Source organism: Pseudophryne corroboree, chromosome 5 (genome assembly GCF_028390025.1).
Source record: "Pseudophryne corroboree isolate aPseCor3 chromosome 5, aPseCor3.hap2, whole genome shotgun sequence".
NCBI lineage: Eukaryota > Metazoa > Chordata > Amphibia > Anura > Myobatrachidae > Pseudophryne > Pseudophryne corroboree.
In genome coordinates, this window is record NC_086448.1 from 287732468 (window position 1) to 287753070 (window position 20603).

The 20603-nt window shown below is 46.0% G+C and overlaps 1 protein-coding gene across 6 annotated transcripts in view; it reads right to left on the reverse strand.

Annotated features, from left to right (window-relative positions):
* TRAK1 (trafficking kinesin protein 1) overlaps positions 1-20603 on the reverse strand; it is a 250707-nt gene that overhangs the window by 71394 nt on the left and 158710 nt on the right. For all 6 annotated transcript variants that reach the window (XM_063922395.1, XM_063922397.1, XM_063922399.1 and 3 more), the window contains one exon: positions 12275-12351. In XM_063922395.1, the coding sequence (XP_063778465.1) occupies positions 12275-12351 (77 nt within the window). The remainder of the gene's footprint in view (positions 1-12274; positions 12352-20603) is intronic.

A 20603-nucleotide genomic window follows, 5' to 3' on the forward strand; every position in this document is an offset into this window, starting at 1 on the left:
AACTTTTTAGAAATTACCATTTTCTTATCAGGGGAACCCACGCTCTTTACACACTTCATTCACTCATCTGATGGGGGAATAAAACACTGGCTGCTTTTTCTCCCCAAACATAAAACCCCTTTTATGTGGTACATGGGTTCATGTCAGAAATGTGTAACACATTTTTCATTGCCGAGATCATGCAACGGATGTTCCTAGTGGATTGTGTATATGTCTCAACCTCGTCGACACTGGAGTCAGATTCCGTGCCGACATCTGTGTCTGCCATCTGAGGTAACGGGCGTTTTTTGAGCCCCTGATGGCCTTTGAGACGCCTGGGCAGGCGCGGGCTGAGAAGCCGGCTGTCCCACAGCTGTTACGTCATCCAGCCTTTTATGTAAGGAGTTGACATTGTCGGTTAATACCTTCCACCTATCCATCCACTCTGGTGTCGGCCCCACAGGGGGCGACATCCCATTTATCGGCCTCTGCTCCGCCTCCACCTAACCTTCCTCATCCAACATGTCGACACAGCCGTACCGACACACCGCACACACACAGGGAATGCTCTGACTGAGGACAGGACCCCACAAAGTCCTTTGGGGAGACAGAGAGAGTGTATGCCAGCACACACCAGAGCGCTATATAATGCAGGGATTAACACTATAACTGAGTGATTTTTCCCCCAATAGCTGCTTGTATACACATATTGCGCCTAAATTTAGTGTCCCCCCTCTCTTTTTAACCCTTTGAGCCTGAAAACTACAGGGGAGAGCCTGGGGAGCTGTCTTCCAGCTACACTGTGAAGAAAAAATGGCGCCAGTGTGCTGAGGGAGATAGCCACGCCCCTTTTTCGGATTTTTTTTTTATGGATTCTGGCAGGGGTAATTTATCACATATATAGCCCTGGGACTATATATTGTGATGATTTGCCAGCCAAGGAGTATTATATTGCCCTCAGGGCGCCCCCCCCCCCCCCCAGCGCCCTGCACCCATCAGTGACCGGAGTGTGAGGTGTGCATGAGGAGCAATGGCGCACAGCTGCAGTGCTGTGCGCTACCTTGTTGAAGACAGAAGTCTTCTGCCGCCGATTTTCCGGAACACTTCTTGCTTCTGGCTCTGTAAGGGGGGCGGCGGCGCGGCTCCGGGACCGAACATCGAGGTCGGGTCCTGTGCTCGATCCCTCTGGAGCTAATGGTGTCCAGTAGCCTAAGAAGCCCAAGCTACCACCAGTTAGGTAGGTTCGCTTCTTCTCCCATTAGTCCCTCGCTGCAGTGAGTCTGTTGCCAGCAGATCTCACTGTAAAATAAAAAACCTAAAATATACTTTCTTTCTAGGAGCTCAGGAGAGCCCCTAGTGTGCATCCAGCTCAGCCGGGCACAAGATTCTAACTGAGGTCTGGAGGAGGGTCATAGTGGGAGGAGCCAGTGCACACCAGGTAGTCCTAAAGCTTTCTTTAGTTGTGCCCAGTCTCCTGCGGAGCCGCTATTCCCCATGGTCCTTACGGAGTCCCAGCATCCACTTAGGACGTCAGAGAAATAGTATTGTGAGGTGTTCAGAATAGACTGGAAATGAGTGGAAATTGTGGTTATTGAGGTTAATAATACTATAGGATCAAAATTACCCCCAAATTCTATGATTTAAGCTGTTTTTGAGGGGTTTTGAAAAAAAAAAAAAAAAACACCCGAATCCAAAACACATCCGAATCCGACAAAAAATTTTCAGGGAGGTTTTGCCAAAACGCATCCAAATCCAAAACACGGCCGCGGAACTGAATCCAAAACACAAAACCCGAAAAATGTCCGGTGCACATCTCTACTTATATTATCCTTCCACAACCTGTTTTTTCCCATCTCTACACCTTCTTGCATTAGTGCGTAACAAGTCTCACCATGTAGCTCATATATTCCCAGTGGTTTTCTTAGGGTACACAATGGTACAGCGTACTAGCTTCTTTTCTTCTGAAAACAGGAAACAGGAAGCTGTTCTACCATCATCAGTGATATTTTGATACTCTTACCTGGAAGTTTTGTCTCCAGTCTCCAATTCAGCTACTTCATAGACTGGGAGACACATTTCTAGCAAGCCAGAGGCTAGTTTAAATGACTTCCATAGTACGGTTTCCTTTATTCATAGAACAAAATGCAATGATTCTTCCTTACAGCATCTCATACTCTCCCCGACTGGTATTATTCCATTACCAACCACTCCCCCATTGTATTTGGCTGCCTAGCTCTACTGACGGAATACATACTATTTACTGGTGGTCAGAATCCCAGCAGCGCTAAGAGTCCCCTTGCGGGTTTGGTGGCTTGCTGCGCTCATCACAGGATTTATTCCCACTCTATGGGTGTCATGGACACCCACAAGTGGGAATAGCCTTGTTGCGCCAGGATTCCGGCGTCTGTATCCTGAACATCAGGTTCCCGACAGTCGACATTTTAACTGCAACCCCTCCTGACACGTCTCCTCTGTAATAAGCAGATACCTATTAAACCGGGAGTGGTATGTTAGGTAGATAAGACTTAGGTCAACAGTGTCTAGGTCGACCACTATTGGTCGACAGTAAGTAGGTCGACATGGTTTCTAGGTCGACAGGGACTCCATTTTAATCCCATCATGGGATACTGCATCATGTATGTTATGTAACTGGTATACATTTTAATGAATTGCTACCAACTGTCTTTTACCGTGAACTGAAATATATTTTAATGTCCAGTCTATTTCTGGACTCCCTGTACTAGTAGAACCAAACATCTCTGCCCGCTAATAATGAGACACATGGGGAGATGTACCAAGCCTTGGAAAGTGATAAAGTTAAGAGTGATAAAGTAACAGCCAATCAGCTCCTAAATGCCATGTTACAAGTTATGTTTGGGAAAAAAAACAGCTAGGAGATGATTGGCCGGTACCTTATCACTCTCCAATGCTTAGAACATCTTGTAAAATTGCTGGAAGACACCAGACTGTCAGAAATAGTTTTGTTTTTTCATTCAGAAATGTACATTAAAAATGATGTCCATTTGGAGAAACTATTAAGAAACAAGGTCACAATAGTTGCACATTCCTTCTTTCCTTATGATATAAACGTTGTTGCTATATACTATAGCCTTGATGAGTTTTGCGGGCAGTCCCCATTTATGGCATCCAAAAGGGATAAAACCACTAAGATTAAGGTCATTGGCCATGGTGGCCAAATTAGGCTTTAACCTTACCCAATTGGAGGTTGAATGGACAGTGTATGTATCTAGCTGGGGTAAGCTTATTCAGTTCTGTAGTTGTGAGCAGATTGGCTGTACAACTCAAAACTAACCATGGGGGTCATTCAGAGTTGTTCGCTCGCTAGCAGATTTTAGCAGCATTGCACACGCTAGGCCGCCACCCTCTGGGAGTGTATCTTAGCTTAGCAGAATTGCGAACGAAAGATTAGCAGAATTGCGATTAGAAAATTCTTAGCAGTTTCTAAGTAGCTCGAGACTTACTCCTACACTGCGATCAGCTCAGCCCGTTTCGTTCCTGGTTTGACGTCACAAACACGCCCTGCGTTCGGCCTGCCACTCCCCCGTTTCTCCAGACACTCCCGCGTTTTATCCTGGCACATCTGCGTTTTTCCGCACACTCCCAGAAACCGGTCAGTTTCCGCCCAGAAACACCCACTTCCTGTCAATCACACTACGATCACTTCAACGATGGAAATTCTTCGTTCGGACGTGAGTAAATCTACTAAGTTTTGTGCTAAAATACTTAGCGCATGCGCACTGCGTACCATGCGCATTTTCGCCTTAATCGCACCGCTGCAAAAATCGGCAACGAGCGAACAACTCGGAATGACCCCCATATATCCCATCCTCTACGGGAATAAAAGGCCTTTAATCACATGAAACGTCTCTTGGAATATTTTGGTCAAAGCCTAAACATACATTTAATGTAGGGACAAAATGTACAATTGTAATGCAGTAACCCAGCTTAATACTAATATGGATGGCAGAAATGTTCTTTTGTTTAACGCTAGAATTCACAGGAGAAAATGGTGTACGGTTAGACTTTTGGTCCTTGGTGTCAGAAGTCTTGGCCATTGGCTGTGACAAAGCCACAAAATCGGCAGACTAGAAGGGCATGTATTTTTTTGGGGGGGTTTTGCAGTCAAATGTTTCTGTAACTGTAAAATCAGTGAGTATTCGGAGACAGAACTGCTCAAGCCACAGCCACTTTCACAGGCATGGCAATTACCACATGGAAGGGTTTGGTGAGCTACAGAGTATACTGACATAAAAGTTGATGTCTTCTTTTACAAATCATACATGTTTAGTTATAGGTCCATTCACTGATCTATTCAGCTATGCTGCTACAGATGTGTCCACGCACATCTAGCCTCCCTGCACGTTAAACAGCCCTTTTAGTCATGCCATGCAGTGGAATGACTCCGTAATGCCAAGCGTCGCTACATGCAACTTTTTTCATTAACATGAGTCTTATTATCAAAATGATGCGAATACGTCGCAAAAACAGTTTATGCGGATTAAAATAATATGTGACATGCCTATATTCTGTGTGCAACCGTGGCCGAATCTGCATACAAAATGCAACATTACAGAGTTTTCCTAGAAAACACTAACGTAGCATTTCATATGCAGTTACAGCCGCAGCCGCACATAGAATATAGGCATGCCGCATCGCAGATTAATCAGCAGAGTCTGCTTGCGTGTCCTTTTAGCATAGTGATGCGGAAAAAACACATTTTTGGAGAAAAGAAAAAAAAAGAAGCTCAACACTAACGGAGTTGCACCAGACCCGTCATCTCGCTCACACCAGGTATCTCCCACTACGGGGCTTATTGAGGCAAGATGTATGAGGACTATAATTAACATAATTAGGAAAATGCTCATTTACATTTTATTTTTATTTTTTTATTATTATTATTTATCACACATGCAAACAAAACAAAAAATAAGATTTTACTTACCGATAAATCTATTTCTCGTAGTCCGTAGTGGATGCTGGGACTCCGTAAGGACCATGGGGGATAGCGGCTCCGCAGGAGACAGGACACAAGAATAAAAGCTTTAGGATCAGGTGGTGTGCACTGGCTCCTCCCCCTATGACCCTCCTCCAAGCCTCAGTTAGGATACTGTGCCCGGACGAGCGTACATAATCAGGAAGGATATTGAATCCCGGGTAAGACTCATACCAGCCACACCAATCACACCGTACAACTTGTGATCTGAACCCAGTTAACAGTATGATAACAACGAAGGAGCCTCTGAAAAGATGGCTCACAACAACAATAACCCGATTTAGTTAACAATAACTATGTACAAGTATTGCAGACAATCCGCACTTGGGATGGGCGCCCAGCATCCACTACGGACTACGAGAAATAGATTTATCGGTAAGTAAAATCTTATTTTCTCTGACGTCCTAGTGGATGCTGGGACTCCGTAAGGACCATGGGGATTATACCAAAGCTCCCAAACGGGCGGGAGAGTGCGGATGACTCTGCAGCACCGAATGAGAGAACTCCAGGTCCTCCTCAGCCAGGGTATCAAATTTGTAGAATTTAGCAAACGTGTTTGCCCCTGACCAAGTAGCTGCTCGGCAAAGTTGTAAAGCCGAGACCCCTTGGGCAGCCGCCCAAGATGAGCCCACTTTCCTTGTGGAATGGGCTTTTACAGATTTTGGCTGTGGCAGGCCTGCCACAGAATGTGCAAGCTGAATTGTACTACAAATCCAACGAGCAATAGTCTGCTTAGAAGCAGGAGCACCCAGCTTGTTGGGTGCATACAGGATAAACAGCGAGTCAGACTTTCTGACTCCAGCCGTCCTGGAAACATATATTTTCAGGGCCCTGACAACGTCAAGTAACTTGGAGTCCTCCAAGTCCCTAGTAGCCGCAGGCACCACAATAGGTTGGTTCATGTGAAAAGCAGAAACCACCTTAGGGAGAAATTGAGGACGAGTCCTCAATTCTGCCCTGTCAGAATGAAAAATTAAGTAAGGGCTTTTATATGATAAAGCCGCCAATTCTGACACACGCCTGGCTGAAGCGAGGGCTAACAGCATCGTCACCTTCCATGTGAGATATTTTAAGTCCACAGTGGTGAGTGGTTCAAACCAATGTGACTTAAGGAACCTCAAAACAACATTGAGATCCCAAAGGTGCCACTGGAGGCACAAAAGGAGGTTGTATATGCAGTACCCCTTTTACAAATGTCTGAACTTCAGGTACTGAAGCCAGTTCTTTCTGGAAGAAAATCGACAGGGCCGAAATTTGAACCTTAATGGACCCTAATTTTAGGCCCATAGACAGTCCTGTTTGCAGGAAATGGAGGAAACGACCCAGTTGAAATTCCTCTGTAGGGGCCTTCTTGGCCTCACACCACGCAACATATTTTCGCCAAATGCGGTGATAATGTTTTGCGGTTACATCCTTCCTGGCTTTGACCAGGGTAGGGATGACTTCATCTGGAATGCCTTTTTCCTTCAGGATCCGGCGTTCAACCGCCATGCCGTCAAACGCAGCCGCGGTAAGTCTTGGAACAGACAAGGCCCCTGCTGGAGCAGGTCCTTTCTTAGAGGTAGAGGCCACGGGTCTTCCGTGAGCATCTCTTGAAGTTCCGGGTACCAAGTCCTTCTTGGCCAATCCGGAACCACGAGTATCGTTCTTACTCCTCTCCTTCTTATGATTCTCAGTACTTTTGGTATGAGAGGCAGAGGAGGGAACACATACACTGACTGGTACACCCACGGTGTCACCAGAGTGTCCACCGCTATTGCCTGAGGGTCCCTTGACCTGGCGCAATATCTGTCTAGTTTTTTGTTTAGACGTGACGCCATCATGTCCACCTTTGGTTTTTCCCAACGGTTTACAATCAGGTGGAAGACTTCTGGGTGAAGTCCCCACTCTCCCGGGTGAAGGTCGTGTCTGCTGAGGAAGTCTGCTTCCCAGTTGTCCACTCCCGGAATGAACACTGCTGACAGTGCTATCACATGATTTTCCGCCCAGCGAAGAATCCTTGCAGCTTCTGCCATTGCCCTCCTGCTTCTCGTGCCGCCCTGTCTGTTTACGTGGGCGACTGACGTGATGTTGTCCGATTGGATCAATACCGCCTGACCCTGAAGCAGGGGTTTCGCTTGACTTAGGGCATTGTAAATGGCCCTTAGTTCCAGAATGTTTATATGAAGAGATGTTTCCATGCTTGACCACAAGCCCTGGAAATTTTTTCCCTGTGTGACTGCCCCCCAGCCTCTCAGGCTGGCGTCCGTGGTCACCAGGACCCAATCCTGAATGCCAAATCTGCGGCCCTCTAGTAGATGAGCACTCTGCAGCCACCACAGAAGAGACACCCTTGTCCTTGTCGACAGGGTTATCCGCTGATGCATCTGAAGATGCGATCCGGACCATTTGTCCAGTAGATCCCACTGAAACGTTCTTGCATGGAATCTTCTGAATGGAATTGCTTCGTAAGAAGCCACCATTTTTCCCAGGACCCTCGTGCACTGATGCACTGACACCTGGCCTGGTTTTAGGAGGTTCCTGACTAGCTCGGATAACTCCCTGGCCTTCTCCTCCGGGAGAAACACCTTTTTCTGGACTGTGTCCAGAATCATTCCTAGGAACAGTAGACGTGTCGTTGGAATCAGCTGCGATTTTGGAATATTTAGGATCCACCCGTGCTGACGTAACACTACCTGAGATAGTGCTACTCCGACTTCTAACTGTTCCCTGGACCTTGCCCTTATCAGGAGATCGTCCAAGTAAGGGATAATTAAGATGCCTTTTCTTCGAAGAAGAATCATCATTTCGGCCATTACCTTGGTAAAGACCCGAGGTGCCGTGGACAACCCAAACGGCAGCGTCTGAAACTGATAATGACAGTTTTGTACTACAAACCTGAGGTACCCTTGGTGAGACGGGTAGATTGGGACGTGGAGATAAGCATCCTTGATGTCCAGAGACACCATATAGTCCCCTTCTTCCAGGTTTGCTATCACCGCTCTGAGTGATTCCATCTTGAATTTGAACCTCTTTATGTAAGTGTTCAGGGATTTCAGATTTAAAATTGGTCTCACCGAGCCGTCCGGCTTCGGTACCACAAACAGCGTGGAATAATACCCCTTTCCCTGTTGTAGGAGGGGTACCTTGATTATCACCTGCTGGGAATACAGCTTGTGAATGGCTTCCAAAACTGCCTCCCTGTCGGAGGGAGACTTTGGTAGAGCAGACTTCAGGAACCGGCGAGGGGGAAACGCCTCGAATTCCAGTTTGTACCCCTGCGATACCACCTGTAGAATCCAGGCGTCCACTTGCGAGTGAGCCCACTGCGCGTTGAAATTCTTGAGACGGGCCCCCACCATGTCTGAGTCTGCTTGTAAAGCCCCAGCGTCATGCTGAAGACTTGGCAGAAGCAGGGGAGGGCTTCTGCTCCTGGGAAGCGGCTGCATGGTGCAGTCTTTTTCCCCTTCCTCTGCCCCGGGGCAGGAAGGAATGGCCTTTAGCTCGCTTGTACTTATGGGAACGAAAGGACTGAGTTTGAAAAGACGGTGTCTTTTTCTGCTGATGTGAAGTGACCTGGGGTAAAAAGGTGGATTTTCCAGCCGTTGCCGTGGCCACCAGGTCCGATAGACCAGCCCCAAATAACTCCTCCCCTTTATACGGCAATACTTCCATATGTCGTTTGGAATCCGCATCTCCTGACCACTGTCGCGTCCATAACGCTCTTCTGGCAGAAATGGACATAGCACTTACTCTTGATGCCAGGGTGCAAATATCCCTCTGTGCATCACGCATATATAGTAATGCATCCTTCAAATGCTCTATAGTTAACAGTATATTGTCCCTATCCAGGGTATCAATATTTTCAGTCAGGGAATCCGACCACGCGACGCCAGCACTGCACATCCAGGCTGAAGCGATTGCTGGTCGCAGTATAACACCAGTATGTGTGTATATACTTTTAAGAATATTTTCCAGCCTTCTATCTGCTGGTTCTTTGAGGGTGGCCGTATCAGGAGACGGTAACGCTACTTGTTTTGATAAACGTGTGAGCGCCTTATCTACCCTAGGGGGTGTTTCCCAACGTGTCCTAACCTCTAACGGGAAAGGATATAGTGCCAATAATTTTTTAGAAATTAGCAGTTTTTTGTCGGGGGAAACCCACGCTTTATCACACACCTCATTTAACTCATCTGACTCAGGGAAAACTATTGGTAGTTTTTTCACACCCCACATAATACCCTTCTTTGTGGTACTTGTAGTGTCAGAAATGTTCAATGCTTCCTTCATTGCCGTGATCATGTAACGTGTGGCCCTACTGGACATTACGTTTGTCTCCTCACCGTCGACACTAGACTCAGTATCTGTGTCTGGGTCTGTGTCGACCCACTGAGGTAACGGGCGTTTTAGGGCCCCTGACGGTGTCTGAGACGCCTGGACAGGCACTAATTGATTTGCCGGCTGTCTCATGTCATCAACCGTTCTTTGCAAAGTGCTGACATTATCACTTAATTCTTTAAATACGATCATCCAGTCAGGTGTCGACTCCCTAGGAGGTGACATCACTAACCCAGGCAATTGCTCAGCCTCCACATCATTTTACTCCTCATACATGTCGACACACACGTACCGACACACAGCACACACACCGGGAATGCTCTGATAGAGGACAGGACCCCACAAGCCCTTTGGAGAGACAGAGGGAGAGTCTGCCAGCACACACCAAGCGCTATATATATATACAGGGATAACCTTATATAAGTGTTATTCCCTTATAGCTGCTGTATAGTTTTTAGCTGCCAATAGTGCCCCCCCTTCTCTTTTTTACCCTGATTCAGTAGCAAGTCTGCAGGGGAGAGTCAGGGAGCCGTCCTTCCAGCGGAGCTGTGAGGGAAAATGGCGCTTGTGTGCTGAGGAGATAGGCTCCGCCCCTTCACGACGTCCTTATCTCCCGCTTTTTCTGTAAAAAATGGCAGGGGTTAAAATACATCCATATAGCCCAAGAGCTATATGTGATGTATTCTTTAGCCAACCTAAGGTATTATCTGTTATATTGCGTCTCAGGGCGCTCCCCCCCAGCGCCCTGCACCCTCAGTGACCGGAGTGTGAAGTGTGCTGAGAGCAATGGCGCACAGCTGCGGTGCTGTGCGCTACCTTAGTCTGAAGACAGGATCGTCTTCTGCCGCCGATTTCACCGGACCTCTTCACTCTTCTGGCTCTGTAAGGGGGCCGGCGGCGCGGCTCCGGGACCCATCCAGGCTGAACCTGTGATCGTCCCTCTGGAGCGAATGTCCAGTAGCCTAAGAAACCCGATCCACTCTGCACGCAGGTGAGTCCGTTTCTTCTCCCCTTAGTCCCACGATGCAGTGAGCCTGTTGCCAGCAGGACTCACTGAAAATAAAAAAACCTAAAATATACTTTTATTCTAAGCAGCTCAGGAGAGCCACCTAGCCTGCACCCTTCTCGTTCGGGCACAAAAATCTAACTGAGGCTTGGAGGAGGGTCATAGGGGGAGGAGCCAGTGCACACCACCTGATCCTAAAGCTTTTATTCTTGTGCCCTGTCTCCTGCGGAGCCGCTATCCCCCATGGTCCTTACGGAGTCCCAGCATCCACTAGGACGTCAGAGAAAAAAAAATACTGTGGTCCCAACCAAAACCTGAAAATGTGTGCAATGCACACTCTGACTTGCAGATAAGTCATGGAAATAGATGCAAGTTGCTGCCACTACCATAAATAAATTCTGCTGCTGTCAACTCTGCAAAGCAGTCTGTTCTTTCCTAGCTACCAATATACATTTTACAAGATAACTTAACATACTGTATATGGATTAATGCACCTCCTTTTAAACTACAAGCAAGAAAATGTTACAATGCACATTAAAATCCCACTGCACAAAAAATTATCTGCAAAACAGCTACTGTGCAAGCTGGAAAGTCGACCACACTTAGGTCAACATTGTCTAGGTCGACCACTATTGGTCGACAGTAACTAGGTCGACAGGGTTGCTACAGTAGGTTGACATGTTCTAGGTCGACAGGCCAAAAGGTCGACATGAGGTGTTTTTTATGTTTTTTTTGGTGTCGTTTTCTCGGTGCAGTTACTGGGAACCCCAATTGGTGCACGTGTCCCCTCGCAAAAGAAAAGAAATTGTGAAAAACTCATGTCGACCGTTTGACCTGTCGACCTAGAACATGTCAAGCTAGAGACCCTGTCGACTTAGAAATCCTGTCGACCAATAGTGGTCGACCTACAGACCGGACACCGTTGGATATGCAGCACTAAAAGGACAACAAAAAGCTTTCTGAGGATGACTAGGGGCCACAGCTGAGTGTACAGTAATAGAATATATTGTATTTTTAGTGCTTATTAAAAATGTAACCTAAACAACAACATAGATCATCCTTGAAGACAGCAGTGATTTGTAGGTCAATTATATTTAATTAGCAAACATTTGCCAAATAATACAATGTAATTCTGGGGATATACTGTGTATGTATATATGTATGTATGTATATATGTATATATGTATATATGTATGTATATATATATATATATATATATATATATATATATATACAGATATGCAATAGTATCAGGCGGCACTCACGGCATTGTGGATACTGATAAATAAACGGTCAGACTCCGTGTCAGTCTGACTGACACGGAGTCTGACCGTTTATTTATCAGTATCCACAATGCCGTGAGTGCCGCCTGATACTATTGCATATCTGTCTCTATTTTGGCTGTGAGGGCACCGGGCGCAGTACAAACCGTTTAGTGGAGTGCCGGACATTGTTTGTATATATATATATATATATATATATATATATATATATATATATATATATAAATAAAAAAACGTGAATAGAACTCTGTCATGCTATATCCATTTTTCTGGTCTTTGCAAAAAAGATCCCTTGAAACAACTGCTACTGTTGCTTAGGATGAATACAGGGGATCTGTATGAAAACCCGGCAGCCGCGAACCCGGCTGTCAGTATACCGACAGCAGGATCCCGGCCACCAGTATGCTCGCACTGCGGGCATGGTGTCTCGCTGCACTCTGCACAGGTTATATTCTCCCTCTATGGGTGTCATGGAAAGGCCTGTGGCACCGTGATTCCGGCGGCGGTATTTCACAGCTAGTCGGGATTCCTACATCAGCACTGTGACCTCCGGGATCCCAACTAGCGGTACTGGAACAGCTTACTGAATACAGTACCTAGATAGAATACACACATGCTGCAAATAATCATTCACTTTTACAATGAGGTGTAATATCCATATTTCAGAGCACTTACCTCTTCTAGAAGACGTGTTACAGCATCTATATCATTGTATGTTTTAGTCATCTGGCCCACTCGTTCAGCACATAAAACTGCAATGAGAAGTAAAGTAGCAATGAGCCTCATGAGTTACGTATATAGTAGAGGTTCTTCATACAAAAAATACAATACAGTATAAAAACTAATGCAGTAAGAAAACCAATGCATTTCACATTCCAGACTGTGGGGCAGATGTATTAAGCTTGGAGAAGGGATAAAGAAATGATAAAGCAGTGATAAGTGCTAGGTGATAACGCACCAGCCAATTAGCACCTGTCATTTTTCAGTACCTATAACGATTGGCTGAAGCGTCATCACCTTCAACTTATCACTTCTTTATCATTTCTCCAGGCTTAATACATCTGCCCCACAGTAAAAGGCAATAAATTACTTATTTGCAATTTAAAAAACTGGAATTAATGTAAGTGATTTGTAGCATCTCTACAGCTATTGTGCTATAAAGTCTTGGCATGCTCAACTAGCACACCTTTTAACCGTTCTAAAGAGGTCTACACCCAAACTTTAGTTGGTTAAGGTATAATAGGTCAACAGTGTCTAGGCAGACACCAAATGGTGGCGTGCACAAAGTTGACAGGTTCAAAAGGTTGACATATTAAAAGGTCGACATGAGTTTTTATGTTTATTGCAAATACAACCCCAATTACTCTACCGCTTTGCTTGCCATGCTTTGGCCAAGGTGCCTTGTTCCGCTGCGCTCGGCAACGGTTACCATTCCCAACTGTAGTCCACGTGGATGGTAAAGTATGAAAATATGTTGACCATATGCTGTGTCAACCATTGTCATGTCGACCATTTGAACATGTCGGCATTTTCACCATGTCCTCCATTTAGTGGGGACCTACTGACTCTTGACATATCATCCGGATACCACTTTAGTCAGAAAGTTATTTTAACAATACTGAATAACTTTCATATAAAGGGCTGTCCATTCTTCAGTGAAGCAGTGTATCTGGTAAGTTCACGGTAGAGATGTACTGCTCGGATTTTCCCAGCAAAATCAAATCTCAAAATGAGGCAGTCATCTTTTCCTGCCAAAACGTAAACTACCATGGACAAAGATGACGTTTTGTCTTGTTTCAAGGGGTTTTTGATGCGAAAATCCAAGTCAAATCTGAGCTGCACATCTCTAGTTAGCGGTAATGCTAAAATAACAGAATAGAACCCCAAATGCGGTCAGCTGCCCACATACACCTAAATAATCTACCATCTATACGGATAAAAAATCTGATCCTTCTTGAATGCCTTTTTATAAGGATAGTTATGGGGCAGACATGAGAAATAAAATCTGGGATTTAAAAAAAACAAACCACAGGTGAAAGAAAAAGCGCTTCCACCAAGACCACATTTATCTTTAAAATACCCCAAAAGATCTAGTTTGGTTGTATATGCTCACTAGCAGAGTAAAATCTAATGGAAAAGGTGGCAATGAATTAGTGCCAATGCAGCATCATACACCTGACTTCAGCAAAGCATAGCAAATAGCCTTATGCACTAGTCTGCACTAACCACCGACATTAAGCCCATGGCTGAGAGTTGGAGGTAAGGTATTTGTAGGAAGACTGTACACATTTGGATCAATTTTGCAGATCTAATTTTAAATACACATTTATTAGTATTGATGTAACACACCTCATCCCTATTATCAGTATGACGCATTGCACAGATAAAGACACAGAACACGCCTCACAGGTGTGGTGATTAACCCATTAATTTCAGCTCCCATCACTGGGAATCACCAACTCCTATTCCCCTGAAATTGACAAATTATCCTACTACAGTATACTGTATCTGTATTATGACCACATACTATGCACAGAGAAAACGGTTATTAACTTTTGCCTGTGTGGAATTCCCCCCCCCCCCCCCCAATTTAAGAAGAAAAAAATACTCCTGAGTTAACAGGCATTAAAACTAAAATTACATGATTTGGGGAGTTATTTAACTTGTGTGATATGTTACTCTAATTTCACCTTTTTAAACTTCTGTAACAAGATCATCCACTGTGTTCCTAAGTCATTATCAAACTACATGAAGTCTAGGAGAATTTGGAATATATATCATATTTAGCAGAATTAGTGCTAAATAATCAGATGGGATTAGTCTAGTAGTGTAACAAAATATTCATTACACATTGTAGCAAGAGGTATGAGAGTGAGAGAGAGAGAGAGAGAGAGAGAGAGAGAGCGAGAGAGAGAGAGAGAGAGAGAGAGAGCGCGAGCGAGAGAGAGAGAGAGAGCGAGAGAGAGAGCGCGCAAGGTGTCGTTTTATAGATTTTTACACAGCACGGATGGTGTAATGGTGAGCATTACTGCCTCACAGTGCTGAGGTTGTGGGTTCAATTCACCCATGGCTCTAACTGTGGAGTTTTAAATTTGCCCCATGCTGGTGTGGGTTCCCTCCAGGTACTCATATGGGATGACCAGTGGTGCAAGTAGAAAAAATGGCTTACGGGTACTGTGTGCGCGCGCCGAAGGCGCGCGCGCAAAAAAAATGGGTGTGGCCACATGCCACATGGGGCGTGCCCAAAGAAAATGGGGGCGTGATACACATATGGGGGAGGGGCAGATACACGTATGACCCCAATAGTGTCAGATACACGTTGCACCACAGTGCTAGATATACATTGCCCCACAGTGCCAGATACATATAACCCCACAGTGCCAGATACACATTGCCCCACAGTGCCAGATACACAAATGTCCCCAGAGTGCCAGATACACAAATGTCCCCAGAGTGTCAGATACACATTGCCTCACAGTGCCAGATACACATTGCCCCACAGTGCCAGATGCACATTGCCCCACAGTGCCAGATACACAAATGTCCCCAGAGTGCCAGATACACATTGCCCCACAGTGCCAGATACACATTGCCCCACAGTGCCAGATACACAAATGTCCCCAGAGTGCCAGATACACATTGCCCCACAGTGCCAGATGCACATTGCCCCACAGTGCCAGATGCACATTGCCCCACAGTGCCAGATGCACATTGCCCCACAGTGCCAGATACACATTGCCCCACAGTGCCAGATACAGAAATGCCCCCAGAGTGCCATACATTGCCTCACAGTGTCAGATACACATTGCCCCACAGTGCTAGATACACAAATGCCCCCACTGTGTCAGATATACATTGCCCCCCGTGCCAGATACAGAAATGCCCCTACAGTGCCAGATATGCCCCCAGTGCCAGATATCCTCCAGTGCCAGGTATACATGCCCCCCTGTGCCAGATATCCCCCAGTGCCAGGTATATATGCCCCCCTGTGCTAGATATGCCCCCAGTGCCAGATATCCCCCAGTGCCAGGTATACATGCCCCCCCAGTGCCAGATATCCCCCAGTGCCAGGTATACATGCCCCCCCAGTGCCAGATATCCCCAAGTGCCAGGTATACATGCCCCCCCAGTGCCAGATATCCCCAAGTGCCAGGTATAACATGCCCCCCCAGTGCCAGATATCCCCCAGTGCCAGGTATAACATGCCCCCCCAGTGCCAGATATCCCCCAGTGCCAGGTATACATGCCCCCCTGTGCCAGATATCCCCCAGTGCCAGGTATATATGCCTCCCTGTGCCAGATATGCCCCCAGTGCCAGGTATACATGCCCCCCTGTGCCAGATATCCCCCAGTGCCAGGTATATATGCCCCCCTGTGCCAGATATGCCCCCAGTGCCAGGTATATATGCCCCCCTGTGCCAGATATGCCCCCAGTGCCAGGTATACATGCCCCCCTGTGCCAGATATCCCCCAGTGCCAGGTATATATGCCCCCCTGTGCCAGATATGCCCCCAGTGCCAGGTATATATGCCCCCCTGTGCCAGATATGCCCCCAGTGCCAGGTATACATGCCCCCCCAGTGCCAGGTATAACATGCCCCCCTCCCCTACTCACCGCTGCCGTCGCTGTCCTCCTGTCTGTCATGTGAGGGAAGGAGAGTGCAGCCTGCGCCTCTCGTTCCCCTCAGTCTTCGGCGGGTGTCTCAGTTTAATTCAGCGCCGATCCGTGAGCCAATCAGAGCTCGCGGGTGCGAGCTCTGATTGGCTTACGGATCGGCGCTGAAGTAAACTGAAACACCCACCGGAGACTGAGGGGAACGAGAGGCGCAGGCTGCACTCTCCTGCCCTCACATCAGAGGCGTGTGCGGCGGTGCGGCGTGGGGGAGGGAGGGAAGGAAGAGGAGCGGCGGCCCGTCGGTGTGGGTACGGCGTACCCACGGCTAAATTCTTACGGGTACGCCGTACCCACCCGTACCCGCCCACTTGCACCACTGGGGATGACCCAGCATTGGTAAATGTGTATGCACTTGCCACATACTGCGTCCAGTCGATGGCGATGTTGGGCTGGGTACACATCGCTAAGTGTGTATCCAGCTTATATAATAATATACAGATACACTGTATGGATCATATTATACACTCCTATCCCAGGTCACGTTATGCAGACACCCCCTACCCATGTCAAAATATACAGACACCCCTTCCCCATGTCATAATATGCATACATACCTCCCCCCTATTTCATAATATACATACCTCCCCCCATGTCATAATATACACATATCTTCCCCTTATGTCATAATATGCTTACACAAATTTCCCCTATTATACAGGGACACCTTCCCTATGTAATAATCTTTATCAGCACTGAGAAATGTTATGTCAATTGGAAAGATTAGGTCCAGAGCCAGACTAAGATCCCAGGAGGCCTATTGGTTTGAGCCTCCTTTGTGTGTAAAAAGTGTATAGGGTGACCAGTGCTCCTTATTGCCCACTGAACCACAGGCAAAGAATGTGGGCCTGAGTCAGAGGTGTTTGGAGTTGTGCCCTGATGCGCAAAGTACCGACTATCGGTACTTTGCGCATTGGCAGGACCCGTTCAGTGCGGGACCTGTGTGTGCGAAAGTGGGTCCTGCTACATTACCATACAGCGCTATCACTGTGGCTTCCAAGGAAGCAGCAGCGATAGCAACTCCAACCACATCTGAATCAGGCCCAGTGTTGCCTGAAGGATAATCTGGCTATGCAGAAACTATATGGAAGTGAAGAGTATAGTAGTGTAGTACCAGTTGTGAATATAATGAATATACATTTTAGGGCAGTTTATAGATATTATACATTTTTCTATAGGTAGCAAGTAGTAGTAACTTGCAAGTACAACATACTGTAAAACAGGCAGTGGCCAATATACCCACCTACCAACCCCCAGATCACATACTGTCCAACTGAAAATTACCGTAAGTATTTGCAATAAATATATATGGAGCGAGGCTGAAAACATTGACACCGGCACATTTATCCATGGCGATTTTGTTGTCATAACAGCAATGCTATACTGTGCAATGCACGCACATATATTTACTTCTCTATTCACTTTCTTCTATAACATTTTGTTCTTCAAGAAATGTACGCGAGACCAAGTCTGCCTATTTTTAGGGATGATTAATAGATGGAACGTGTGATATCTAAATATAGGAAGGTAACCGCCCAAGCACTCCTTTCACCTGGAAAACACGGTAACTGTTATCACTTTAACTCCTGCAGGTACTGTACTCATTCCTTTACAGAACCTGCTACACAAGAATGGGTTTAATATGAGATGTTTGGTCATTCACCTTTACTAATTATTGGACCTATCATCTGTAATGGTGAAAGGATTGTCTTTGACCCATTGCTAATCCATCGGGGCATATTCAATTACCCGCTGTGTTTACTGCCCAGGTAAAGCTCTGGGTTTAACGGCCGGAGTGAATTAATTGTACATTTTCCAGCATGGTAAACCCACAGGTAGCACCGACTGTCCCAGAAGGAGTACTTTGATATGTTTTATTACTCACAGCTCCTGAGGCTGCAAGGAAATACCAGCATAAAGTGCACCCACCGGAGTTCAATATGTGGGGATACAGGGCTGATTGATACGTCCAGGCAGATAATATACCTGCACATTCATATTTCCAAAGTGTGGGGCATACAGGCGTCACTAACAAAAAATCTATTAAATAGGTGCTAAAAATGCTGCATAACTGGCCTAAAAAGAATGCAATAATGTTATACACAGTCCATTTTCATGCAGATACCACAGGAAAATATTTCTGCAGCCAATAAGTTATTTTTGCTTTGGAAAGACTTTCTACTTTCTAGTAGCTCTGGAATTTATGAAATTGTGTCTGCAAAAGCAGATTTTATCATAAACCAGAGAAGTGTGTAGTGTGGTATTGTGGTTCCCCTGGTGTTTAGGTCGCTATGAGATGTGCATAACATACAACTTCAGAACACTTCATGTACTCAGAGTACGTGATTTAATCATTACGCTGCAGTGACGCTGTATTTGAAAACTTTAAAAGCTGAAAAGAAGACAGACACCACCACAAACTGCCACAAAGTTCACAATAAACATAAAATGAATTTAATAACTAAAGTGAACTGACTATGTACTATGAATCAAAGATCATTTACCTTGGATTAATCAGCATTCCAGAAGCTGTGCTAAGATAACGTCTGGGTGTTGTCTGTAACCAAGGATCACACATAAAATGGGATGTTTCTATACCGTGAGGTACAAAGAAACAATTGTAGCTATACTTCCAACTTTCCCCTCACACTGTAACGTTTGGAATAAGTGCGTTTATTATGTATTCCCACACACACACACAAGCTTATTTCTGCAGAACTAATGCAGCGCAACATTGTAGTTACTGGCCGGGCAGCCTTCAGCTGCAGCATATATGGGGGTATATGCAATTGCGGTCGAATTCCCGAAATTGTCGAATTTCGGGAATTTTTCGCCCAAAAAAAAAAAATCGACAATGCAATTCAGTACTTTCCGACAAAAAAACGGACTTTCAAAATTCGGCTTTTTGAAATTTCGACTTTTGACAAATTCGACTTTTTTGCAATGATACACATGCTGCAATTCGACCAAAGTCTATTCAATTCAAGTTTGGAAATTCGACAACAGTGCTTTTAGACAGTAAATTCGTCATTTTCAATCCGCCACACTTTGGAGGGTGAAACCAATAAAAAAAAATTAAAACATGTTTTTTTTGGTGTTTTTTTTTTGGTAATAGCATATCTATTTATATTAGAAGGGATTAGGTACTTGGTTTGTCTTTTTTGGAGGCACAAGTATTATTTATATATTTTTAAAAATATATTTTTTTTTTTATAGCTGGAACGGTAAAATCAAGGAAAAAAATGGCGTGGGACCCCCTCCAAAGCATAACAAGCCTCGGGCTCTTCGAGCTGGTCCTGGTTCTAAAAATGCGGGGGAAAATTTGACAGGGGATCCCCCGTATTTTTAAAACCAGCACCGGGCTCTGCGCCTGATGCTGGTGCAAAAAATACGGGGGACAAAGAGTAGGGGTCCCCCGTATTTTATACACCAGCATCGGGCTCCACTAGCTGGACAGATAATGCCACAGCCGGGGGTCACTTTTATACAGCGCCCTGCGGCCGTGGCATTAAATATCCAACTAGTCACCCCTGGCCGGGGTACCCTGGGGGAGTGGGGACCCCTTCAATCAAGGGGTCCCCCCCCAGCCACCCAAGGGCCAGGGGTGAAGCCCGAGGCTGTCCCCCCCATCCAAGGGCTGCGGATGGGAGGCTGATAGCCTTGAGAAAAATGTCTGAATATTGTTTTTTTTCCAGTAGTACTACAAGTCCCAGCAAGCCTCCCCCGCAAGCTGGTACTTGGAGAACCACAAGTACCAGCATGCGGGAGAAAAACGGGCCCGCTGGTACCTGTAGTACTACTGGGAAAAAATACCCAAATAAAAACAGGACACACACACCGTGACAAGTACAACTTTATTACATACTGCCGACACACACATACTTACCTATGTTGACACGAAGCAGTCGGTCCTCTTCTCCAAGTAGAATCCACGGATACCTGAAAATAAAAGATAATTATACTCACCTTCCAGCGTCCAGAGATACATCCACGTCAAGAAAATAATCCAGGTACTTGGCAAAAAAAAAAAAACGCAATGACCCGATCCTGCGGACTGAAAGGGGTCCCATATTGACACATGAGACCCCTTTCCCCGAATGTGTCGGGACCCCACGTGACTCCTGTCACTGAGGTCCCTTCAGCCAATCAGGAAGCGCTACTACGTGGCGCTCACCTGATTGGCTGTGCGCTGTCTGTGCTGGGACAGCGCATCGCAAAGCCTCTCCATTATATTCAATGGTGGGAACTTTGCCGTCAGCAATTGGGTTACCCGCGGTCAGCCGCTGACCGGCGGGTGACCCCACCGCTAACCGCAAGGTTCCCACCATTGAAT